The 11,384-nt window shown below is 45.8% G+C and overlaps 1 protein-coding gene across 1 annotated transcript; it reads left to right on the top strand.

Moving 5' to 3' along the window:
* Window positions 1–5,393: 5,393 nt before the first annotated feature.
* On the top strand, window positions 5,394–9,822 carry LOC142584423 (uncharacterized). Its single transcript, XM_075694573.1, has 6 exons — window positions 5,394–5,604; window positions 6,229–6,341; window positions 7,214–7,282; window positions 7,391–7,426; window positions 8,301–8,366; window positions 9,658–9,822. Exons 1-6 carry the CDS (start codon window positions 5,517–5,519, stop codon window positions 9,760–9,762), a joined length of 477 nt encoding a protein of 158 aa, XP_075550688.1. The 5' UTR covers window positions 5,394–5,516; the 3' UTR covers window positions 9,763–9,822.
* Window positions 9,823–11,384: the final 1,562 nt, after the last annotated feature.

Genomic DNA, 11,384 nt, shown 5'->3' with positions numbered 1-11,384 from the left:
GCAGGTTGCAGAACGAATTTGCCATATGAAGTTTAGTATTGCTTGCGGGCAGCGGTATTAATGGTGCGTCATCGTTATCTTCGCTGGAAGCAGTTACTCCGGCTAAGTTTACTCACCTACGTAACATTTAACAGGTGGTTTGGTGAAATGCTTGCGCCCAAACGCTGAATTCTTGCGCCGTATACAAGCGAGCCATTGCTCGTGTAAATGATAAAACCATCTGCTTGTCAAAGAGCAACTTTCTTTTTTACTTGCACGGTTGGAAATCTATTGATTAGATTGACTGAGACGAGCATGTTCCATCATTAAACGCGTTGTAGGAGCTGTGATTTGATCCTGCCAATGAAGATGCTATCGAGCATCTGATATCGACCTCACGGGCATGTCTTTTCACCGGCGGAGCCTATCAAAAGCCGTCCAAATCGAGAGCCGGAACCTACAATGTATGGGCGACAACTAATCTCGAACATACCGACAATAACATGCGCAAGTTATCTATTTCAATCGTACTGATATTACGCGTGAGAGCAACTCGTGGCATTGAACTCGATCGTATATATTCTACGCGATGGTTCCTTCATTCATCACACCATGCAAAAGAAGGTTGGCATATACGTTGTAGGAAAAACATTCTCAACAGCAGGGTAACAGCAGTGGTAACAGCAGAGGTAACAACAACAAGTTAGACGTATGTACAGCCCATCAGCCACGTATAGCAAGAGAAGCAGGTGCGTGAAAAAGAGCTCTGCTCCTCAGAAAGGCAAGCGGTTTGTAACTGGCATACTTGCGCAGACGAAACTTCCGTTAGAACCACTTGACTAGTAAGCAATACCGGACCAATCAATGCCGTTAGCTTCACCAAAAGCTGAGCAAACGTATTTCCTGCGGCGACGAAGACGTGTCTGCCCCGATCGAACTCGTGACACAAAACACTTGTCCTCTGTACCCTATCATGAAGTTATTTGCTTAACGATCACTGATAGGCATACGGTTCCCATCAGTGTGTCTACTCGATTGTCTTTGTCACTTACATATTCGCCGCACGTGGCGGTATATATTGCAGGCACTTAACCACGCCGCACCTATATACTTACAAACGCAAGAAGATCGCCCGCATTTGTTGGCATAGACTTGTAGCTCATTTTATCTCAATTATCCTTAACACACAACTATTCCTTCGGAAAGACAACGGATTATTACGCAGTTACGTGTCATTACAGGCAACGGCGCTTTGCGGTAATTCACGCACAACGCGTTTCACCTCCAGCGTGGTTTGGCCGGGAACAGGAACACGGGAACGCATACGCTTGCTTCGGATGCTAAGAAATAAAGAAGGCCGCGAAATCCGACGCCATGCACACACTGCGCGCGAACATTTCCCCGAAACCGACGCCCATCCGAACAGCGCTACTATATCGATAACCGCCGTAGAACGTCGGCTGCGGCCGCATTAATAACGGAGCAAGTGTACTTGGACGCGATAGGTGTGGCACCGAGCGACATCTATCTTCCATAACGTGCTTGTTGCGCTTTACTTGTTATGTCCAGCTTCTGGTGCTATCGTGATTGCCCATTTGCGGAAACCTTATCCACTTATCTCAGTCGCCCCTTCGCTGCGCCTGCATGGACGATCGATCGCGTGCCATTGAACCCCATTGCACGAATTACGAAGGCGGGAAAACAGTCGGTGTGATTCGTTGCCCGCGATTAGTATTACGAAGCGATGGAAACACAACGCTAGAGCCAGAAGCGCAAATCACGGGAGCAGATTTTTCATGAACGGGACACCACACTCAAGTCGAAGAAAAAGACAAAAAAAGAAGTGAGGAAGCTGCATCGCACCCCGAACCAAAGGCATACACACGTATCTCGTGCGCCTTATTTTCATTTTCCGTTTAATGAGAATGTCATTCTGAAACATTAACAGCCAGAGTAAGTCCGCGTCTCGCGTAAACATGTTTGTGAACTTCGTCTATACGTGAATACTTCATGCGAAAGAATGTGAGCAGGCGATCCTGAGAGCTTGCACGGGCGCATTTATTTGAACCAAGTATTCAATGGGCTCCCGAACGAATTGTTTTCCTTGGGCGAACGCAAATAACTTAAATATCTGTTTTTGAAAGAGTGCTAAAAATCTCAATAGGTGTTGTTAATCTACATACAAGACGACGTACGTTTGTTGTTTGCATGATATTGTGCTTTTTATATTGTCTCGAACCTCTAGTATTTTCACACCACAATGCACTGCAACCCGCAATCCCAAGCCAATGTAAAGATATGGCAGGTATCTCAAATTTATAGTAAAATATGTTGGTGATAACAATGATAATAATCATGATCAGATTATTTTTGTATATGTCCTCAATGTGCACAGTAAACAACCACCATTGGCTTTTTGTTTGGCGATGAAAGGCGCAATAAAAATTCAATAACGGTTACGATACTTTCAATGCGAACTTTGAGCACAGCTCTATACGTATTTTCATTTCGCGATATATTGGCTGGCACGGACAATCTGCCTCGTGCGACACGTTGCAAACGGAGAGAAGCGTGGTGCGACTGCCTCGCTAATCGGGAGATCGCGACAGGCAGCGCGTGGGTAACGCATCGGCGCGATTCACAGCAGCCGCCGCAGACAGACCTCCGCTCATGCAGAGCTTTGGTGAACAGACGACACGCGCTACTCTGGCGCCATCTCGTAGCCATCGTCGCCACAGTGCGCGTCTTGCGCGGCTCTACGCTTTTCTTCTCACACTTTCGCCATAACCTCCTCCTCCGCTTGCCTCCTCGCGCTCTCTTCGCTATCACCGTCTTTCAACTCCCGCTGTGCTCCGCGTTCGCTCTCACCCTTCATTTTGCTCTTTCGCTTGGTTACGAGGTACGACGCCGAAGGTCGCCACAGCAGCGGGAGCCTGTGAGCGCCAAGCTAACCCTGCTAGAAGCTCTGACGTCATGGGGCGCCGATGTGTGAATTTCAAAAAACATTTTGACAACTGCCTTTAGTCTTTACTTCTCTCCTTGTTTGCCGATACTCCTCTCACGATAAGCACTTCAGTTTAATAACTCCTTGATGCGCATAATCCATTAACAGAGGTCAATAATTATCTTCGGTTTCCCTTTGAATCTGTTGCACCTTGTACTCCACACGGCGAGATTTTATCTACAGCGAAACAGATAGCGGAATCCGTCTCCCGACAGCGATGGTTGACTGAGTTACCGAGCAGCACGACTAAACAAACGAGCAACAGCTTTGAATTCGAGTGCGGCAAACCACGCCACAAACGCAAATCGCCCAACGCCAGCGAGCGCTACGCATCGGCCAAGTAGAACTTCGAGGCAACGACGCGGCAGTTATCGACGAGGCATAGAAGGGCATCGCTTCGACCACGGGACGGCATCTAAATCATTTCAACCGAGGAAGCAAATGCGTCGCGTCAAATGAGTAGAAAGAAAAACGAGATTAGAGAAATAATGGGCGAAGAGTCATTCTGCAAGATTGAAGATTGTCCAAGTAGCACGCGGTTTCATCCGTAGCTATGTCTATATCGGCGTTGTCACCTAATGCACGTCCCATGCATGCGCACCCATTAGACGACAACCGCTGCCGAGTCTCCTCGCGGAGGTAACCATTTTGAGAGACGCTGCGACAAGCGTTCCGAATGCGCTTTAAGCCCAGGCTTCATCTCTGATCGCGCGTGACGGGAAGATGGGGCCCATCATGCTGAAAAACAATATCAGAACGATTCGCTAGCTTCGCCCCAGCGAGTGCTGGAAACAAGACCGGCGCATGCGGTCGCATTCTATATCGACTGACAACTTTCCGAAGTGCTTCCACATTTGTATGGCGTGACATCGTCTAGCACAACTCGTCCCAAAAGCGACAGATATTGTGCCCATGCGCTGGAGAAATAAATTGAATCCGTTCGTACAGTGATGCCACGGCCAGCGTTATAGCGTGTAACGCAACAGGTAGCAGACGGCAGGCAGCCCTTGAAGCTGTAGAAAGAGTGTTAAAGAGAGAGAAAAAAGCAGAGTGATGCGGGAAGGCAGGGAGGTGCAAGTTTGCTACCCTGCACCAGGAGAAGGGAAAGAGGGATTAAAAAGGATAGGAAGGTAGGAAAATGACTAGGGAAACAGAAATCGGCGCACAAAATTCTGGACAATCGTATTCACAAAATGTTACTAAACTAGAACTAGAAAGAGCAAGTTCCAGGCAACCCTGACGCTGGACATATAATTAACAAAGGCTGTCGGCAAAAAAAAAAGGAAACACTTGCGAACAATGTAAGATTAGTAAATTCGGCCCCTGATCTTTAACCGCGGTCGCAACATTCTGATGGAAATAGAACATGAAGACATCCCATGTACATCTTTAATGTGACAAAAAAAAATAAATAAAAACTCTAAATCGACGCCTTAGGAGATATTGCTGCTAATCATAAGCATTGCACTTATTGCACAGTTAAAGAACAAACAAGAAGACAAAAGCAAAAAAATCAAATCGTTGCCCACGTATTTCTTACCGTACATATTCCACGGGCAGAATTTTGCTGTTATGCTGTACCTCGGCACGCACACGCAGATATTATCATAATTTTACAGTACAAGTCGTTGAAGATGCTGGATGTTGAAGAAGTCTGGATTGAGCAATCACGCAGCAGAACGATTACACTGTGCGTGTCTCCACAGCGTAAACTGAAATGCGAGCCGGCAAGGAATAGTCGAAGACGCGTTTTGCACCGTATTGCACGCTTGGCCTTTCGAAGTAGCACTACACGCCTACGGATGCATTCGTCTTTCTGAAACGCTATTCGAAAGAAGTAAACAATGCGGGCCCACAACCTGTCTCCCAAAGCTTTAGTCCGGCAGCGCGCAAACTTAGTTGAGCGCAGCTGCCTATACGCACTGCTTGCAGATTTCTTCTTTCCCGCTCCGATCAGTCAAAGCCTTCGGCAACAGGGAACTTCACATTTCCAAGAAAGCGGTTGCAACGCGCGCGTTTTCGTCGTTAGCCTTCGCCGATGCACCTGCGCACGATCAATTACTTGATCAGTGTCCAGATAGAGAAATCTACAAACCATACAGAAGGCAGTGCACGTATACAGCTCCGATTCCCACGCCCATTATTTACAAATCTTGCCAGTGACTTGCCAAACTTCCACAGGCTATCGAAAAGTAAGCTTTTTGAAGTCAAGGGGAAATCAAAGTAAAGTCACAAAATTTGCTGGCCCATGCCCAAGCCGCACGCGCCCTGCCCGCGTCTTCTGCTTGTATAAGGACAAAACGTACGCGCAGCTCACAGCAGTTCATCATCGTCGTATGCGCCCCATCCCACCCCACTGCCTTTTTCCGTCCTCTGTGTCATCCTCTCTTAGACATGTCGCCCTCTCTTTCTTTCTGTTCTGCCCTTCGCACGTCTTAAAACATTGGGTGCTTCGCAGATGAGCGCTCACGACAAAAGGAACGAAAGTAGGAGTTAGAAGTAGGCAAGGATTTTTTTTTCTCTCGCCAAGAACATGGCGATCCCATCGCAGTGCAAACTGGTCGTTTTCCTGTTTGCAGTGCTAGGTGGCTACGTTCACTGCTGCAGGCCATTTCAAGTCGGTAAGCACTGTATGGTTCTTTTTCCGCTCTAAAGTTGCGAGCATCTGTTGCCTGCAGATGTGATGGATCTGTTATTTATTTATTTCGTAACACGTTTTAATGACCACGAAAGAATGACACGTGGGAACGTCTGTTGGTCGAGAGTCAGGCACTGGGAGCGCGAGCTCTGTCCTCGAGCGAGGCGTTTATGATGCGGCCGATGAACGCGCCAGCCTTCATCGATACGATGCATTTATTTATCGCTGCTGAAACCTTCAGCATACTGTTGCTAATATGCTTACTTGCTAATATATTTACCGAACTTATGCGAAATCAGTGCAGGATGATTAAATATTTTAAAACGATTGTGTACTAAATTATGTAGAATGTATGTGGAAGTCCGTTTCAATAGCTAGATGATTGATTGATTGATTGATTGATTGATTGATTGATTGATTGATTGATTGATTGATTGATTGATTGATTGATTGATTGATTGATTGATTGATTGATCGATCGATCGATCGATTGATTGAGCCTGGGACGTGCTACAAGCTGTAGTTGAAGGGTATGGGGAAATTTAATGGACACTTTGTACCATTCTCATCTCGCCTTCACCCGTCGTTTCCGTTTTTTTTTTTCCAGCACAAGGAAAGAAGTTATTGGAATTAAAAGGAATATTTAAAGAAGTACTTGATATGTGCGGCAAAGTATTTCACGGCGCACTGAAGCTGCTTCCTCGACAAAGCGTGCAGAGAGTAGGTGGTTTTGTTTGGCTGATTTGCACGAACCCACTAGCTCCTCGAAACACGCGAACGATGCGCTGTTTTATGGTAGTCGTTTAATATCTCCGAAAATCTACCGATATGAACCGCAGCTCGCACCTACGTTCGTGTTTGCGGGAGCCAGGCTCTGGATGCTTCAATTATAGGAATAAGCAGTCCGAAAGTTAAAAATTACGCGCAAAAATGGCAAGACAGCGACGCACTTCATTCGTCGCGCCGAATCATCGATACCTGCGATTAAGAAAGTCATGCGAGTGAACGACGAATGATGATAAGAAATTGAGGAAGGAATCGTTACGAAATTTGGCCCCATAATGACCGCGCCTGCTTGGCTGGCGAAGGAGCAAACGGATTAAATAATGGTGACAAGTAACGATCGAGAAGAGGAGATTCGGTAGCGACCTGGCACACACAAGAAACTGCCCAAAAAATTTCGCAGAAACTCACGTGGGCCAGCTGACTGCCGAAAAACACAGTGTCTTCAACGCCTTGTGAGCTTACCAGATAGAAAGTTGATATTAAAATATGCGACTATTATTTTCGGCATGTTACTGCCATCCCCCGAGCTGCTGTAAATGGTGCCTTTCGTATATGGAGACTTGTAGCGATTTTCTGTTCACCCACTGTATGACCCCCTCTCCCCCTTTTATGTAATACCCGCTTTCTAGTGGGTCTTTGATGTAATAAAATAAAACTAAATATCGTCATCTCACTCGGTGATAAATCTCCTGAGCGTATTTGTTCAACAGTGGTACCTGTGCTTTAAACTGGGTGGTCATTACAGGCGCTTAATGATAATCGAAAATCCCTTGACCACTCAACTTGACAACACCACTTTTTTATAGGTCGTGACGGCATCGTGCCGTGTCTACGGTACGTGTTGGGCGTCGCTTGATGCCAAAACAGCGAGTGAGGTAACTATTACGACTGCTAGATCACGTTAGTGATCTCGGGTTGAGACTGTCTACGTTTAAGTTATGAAGTTGGCCTTTTCGCATATTCTTGTCCGCGTGTTTTTGCAGCTTTTTGACTGCTTTTCTGCTGCGCTCAAGGACCAGGTAAGGAAGTGGCGATCTCACACGTAATTTTTTTACGCGTGCGCTTGACTACAGGCATATTACTCCAAAAACATACTGTTATCGGAGAGATTCCAGGGGGCGATTCGCTTGCCATAAGAAGATATAGGGGCCTTCAAGTTCTTCTTTTCTTTTTTTACTTACGAGAAACTGTCAGCAGATCTAAATTATGTAATTAAATGCTTCGATTGCGTAACGGTCGGTCATTCACTGAACACTGGTGAACAGAAGAGAGCGTGATTGTCAGTAAAAACTAACCGACGTCAACATTGCTGAATCAAATACGCAAAAAAAAAAGAAATCAAGCCCATCATGTAGATCTGCAGCTCTGAAATTCGAAATATAATACGAAAATGTCATGCTAGAAAATGACGTAAACGTAAAATACCCGAGGCGGCACCGCTTTCTAATTTTAAGAGCACCTTCCTGTGTCGTCACACATTTGATGTCGAAAAGGGACCCAAGCCAAAAAGAAACATTTAATATAGGTGACGTCACACGGTGATGTCATCAGTGTCTTGGTTCAACCGCGAGAGAAGTTAAGAACGCGAGAGTCTACATTCGAAAGAGATTTTATTCCTAAAGAAAGCCACGTTTTATTGGCTCAGTTCGTGCTTTTAATATGCCCCTAAACGGTTTCGGTGGAAAGCTACTTAACCGATGGAAAATGACATGTGACAGATGGTTTAGGTCTATAGTATTTGATTTCCTCGCAACGCATTAAGCTCTGTATTAGTAATGCTTGGCAATCGGAGAGCGTCGGTGACTGTACAAATGTCATCAGCCTATCCGAACCGCATCCAACGTGCCCAATGTTTCCTCTTCTCCCCTCTGATCCCATTGTCGATGCGTGCAGAACAGTGTCTTCCATGCGTCCGTGAACATTTCTGCCAAGCAGTCATACGCCATGGTCCAGTTTATGGTAAGTTGCATCGCTACTTGGTTCGTGTCCCCTCCTAACGCTCCATAAGACATGTGCATTTGCACACGTCAGCGAAAAGAAGAAGAAACAATTTGAAGGAAGGAAAAGACGGTGAAAAAAAAATACGGTCAGAGATAGTGACAGGGTCGTCAGCTGAGTAAGGGTGCAGCACAGATTTACAACTAAAATTTGCTTTTATAGTGGCATAAGGTCCCTGTGCACTATGAGACGTGCCGCAAATAAATGGGTTAAGGAAACCTCTTCGAGAAGTATACCATTTATGGTACAGGAAGTCTTCATATTCAATGTGCGCAAAGGAGCTCCCTAATGCGTCACTGTGTTTCCGTACAGTCTGTCTGAGGATAGCGCTAATTGTGTATTATCTACATGAACATCGTTTTCGTAAGATTAATACAGAAAACCTTTTTTTTTTTTACTTGGATGTACGCAGAATTGTACGGCAAGACTGTATCACTGCGTAGCGGGAACCTTCTGGTGTAGTCAGCGAAGAGCTCCCGCCTGCAACAAAGTTCAATGTTCAAATAGTAGGAATTTCGAGCCGAGGGCGCGTGTTTCTAAAGAGAGAGGCAGAGAGAGGGGGGGATACTAAACAGAAGAGAGAAAGAGAATGCTAAACCGAAGAGAGAGAGAGGTGGGATCCTTCGTGGAAAAGCAGAGGTGCTACATGCTGCTTTGCGGGGAGTCGGATGGAGGGAAATAAATGCCCAGGAAGAAAGTGGGCAGAAGAATAAAAAAAGAATAATAAAATGAAAAGGGTACAGGTGGAGGTAGATTACCAGCCTTCATCGCCTAGGACACTTACTCTGTTAGTTATACTAAGGCCTTCGTGTGCTTTCATTTACGTGCAAAAGTTGGTGCTATCTTTTCCGCAACTCCGACGATAGCGTGAGATCTCCGGTGCTCACTTTAATCTGTAGCTCTGGGTGGCGCTTTTCGCTCTGGAAATCGCCACTGTTTCGCTAGACAGTGGAGTAAAAATAACAGTAAAACCTGCCATCATTCGAATCGAACTGATTCATTTCTTCGGCATGTACTTTCTATTTGCTTCGTTAGATGACTGCCGCTTCATAATATTTTCCAGTGCACTCATCCGCGTGAGATGCAAGGAATACATATCTCTATAGAACTGGCTGGCCCGTGAGGATCAATGCAGGGGGCCCCTTCGTGCGCTAAGATCTCACGTGCGGCACAGTTCACGCTATCGTCTACTAACCTTGTCTTTCATTCTTGCTTGATGATCACACATGTAAATTTGCCGTTGTTCCTGCAGACATGCCTGCGCAACAGCGAGGCCGTCAAGCTGCCGTTGGAAGTTGTCGATTACCTGGCTGCCTTCGGCCGTCAGTACATATACAGCTTCGTGTGGTTTCGGTGAACCTCGGCGAAGGTCTCCTCGTGAAAGCAACATTTCTCGACGTTTTAGTTCAATAAAGACTCAGAATATACCCTTTTAAAGGAGCACTGTCCAAACCTCCGTACTTGCGTTCGCATTCCCTGTTTTGTCCTCTCGTTCCTATTTAAAGGGACACTAGGAGGATTAGCACGTTGAGCCAGATTAGTAAGTCGCACCTGTGCCACACCTCAACCCTACCCATGTTCCTCTATTGGACGTCGGGGTGACTCCTACTGTGGTGCTAGGCCGAACCATCGAGTTTAGTGCCAAAATTGGCCAGAGGACACTCCAGTCACCGGGGTAGCGGAGCGGCTATGGCGATGCGCCGCTGAGCTCGAGGTCGCAAGTTCGATCCCGTTTAACAACGAACTGTTCGAGTAAACACTGCGAATGTTTTAGCGACGAACTGCTCCCAAAGTCTGCTAATGGGACGTTCCGTCCTGTAGACAAAACAGGAGACCGCCTATATATGGTGGCATCACAGGGTGGCCAACAGTGTGTAAACGTGCACGTCGTCGCCGTCCACCCTGCTTCACCATCACGATTCACCTGTTCCCTTGCATGCAAATTGGATTCCATGTGCATTGTTATGCGCTCCCTTTCTGTGGATGACTGTTCACCGAATAGTAAACGAACGTCCGGAAACTTATATGGCGTGTGATTTTTTTACATTACAGTTACTAAAGCCACGCTAAGCTATAGTCTAGATTTCGCAATGTGGACACACCTAATATTGGTGCCGCAGTGGGGGGAGTGACAACCATTCTACGTTGTTTAGGGCAGCAAAAAAAAAAAAAAAAACTGAAACGCTGCTGTACTGCAAACACTGTCTATACAAAGCGATGAAAGTCGGCAATAGCCTATCCTTTATTAGAACCTTTAAAAACACTTCTCTATCTCTCAATGCTGTCTTGACACGTAGAGAAAGCTAAGCAAAAAAAAAATCACGCAAGTAATTGTGACGGCCAGTGCACGATGCAAACTAGCCAGTTCCGAGCTACCGAAAGCATATATAGCTATTTCTGACTTCCATATAGTTACCGCTTGGTAAAAACACTTCCTCCATATAAATTACCAACAACAACAAACACAGAGAAATTCTCAAAAAGAATGTGCATACGCAATCAGAGCTTCTTCATGTCATGGACAAAAAAAAATTGTTTCGAAAAAAGCTTCACATTTCTTGCTTTTGTTTTGCGTCAAGTTTGTCGAGCCGCATGGATGTTTATTTGAATAAAAAACCTGAAAGCCTTCCTCATTTGAACGCTAGTTGCTGTGCTGTCCACGCTTTAAGTCTCAGGAGCATCCGTATATCCATCCGTGTACGTGTATGTGCATAAGCAAAGCGATACCACATCATCAGTGTCATGTTCTGGAACACCTACGGTACACGTCTTAAACCGCAAACTATAACCTCAATCTTGGCAAGCAGTCTCCTCTGCGTTTTCGCGATGTTCTGCTCTTTCTCATATTACTTTTCAACTATTTTCAAAATCTAGTCGAGTCTCCGCGCATATATATACAAAAAGCTCCTATAGACCTGCGTATCTGCGTGACCATTTTTCTTGTCCCAGCATACGATGTTGTCCCGATAACAAACCGAG

The sequence above is a fragment of the Dermacentor variabilis genome, chromosome 6, assembly GCF_050947875.1.
Source record: "Dermacentor variabilis isolate Ectoservices chromosome 6, ASM5094787v1, whole genome shotgun sequence".
NCBI lineage: Eukaryota > Metazoa > Arthropoda > Arachnida > Ixodida > Ixodidae > Dermacentor > Dermacentor variabilis.
The sequence above is the reverse complement of the archived record's forward strand: the minus strand, read 5'-3'. Positions and strand labels throughout refer to the sequence as shown.

Bases quoted from the DNA above. Each gene is read 5' to 3' on its own strand.
- LOC142584423 (XM_075694573.1), top strand. From the start codon at position 5,517: ATGGCGATCCCATCGCAGTGCAAACTGGTCGTTTTCCTGTTTGCAGTG. The intron at 6,342-7,213 runs GTAGGTGGTTTT...ACTTTTTTATAG, and splicing joins CTCGACAAAGCGTGCAGAGA to GTCGTGACGGCATCGTGCCG. The intron at 7,283-7,390 runs GTAACTATTACG...GTGTTTTTGCAG, and splicing joins ATGCCAAAACAGCGAGTGAG to CTTTTTGACTGCTTTTCTGC.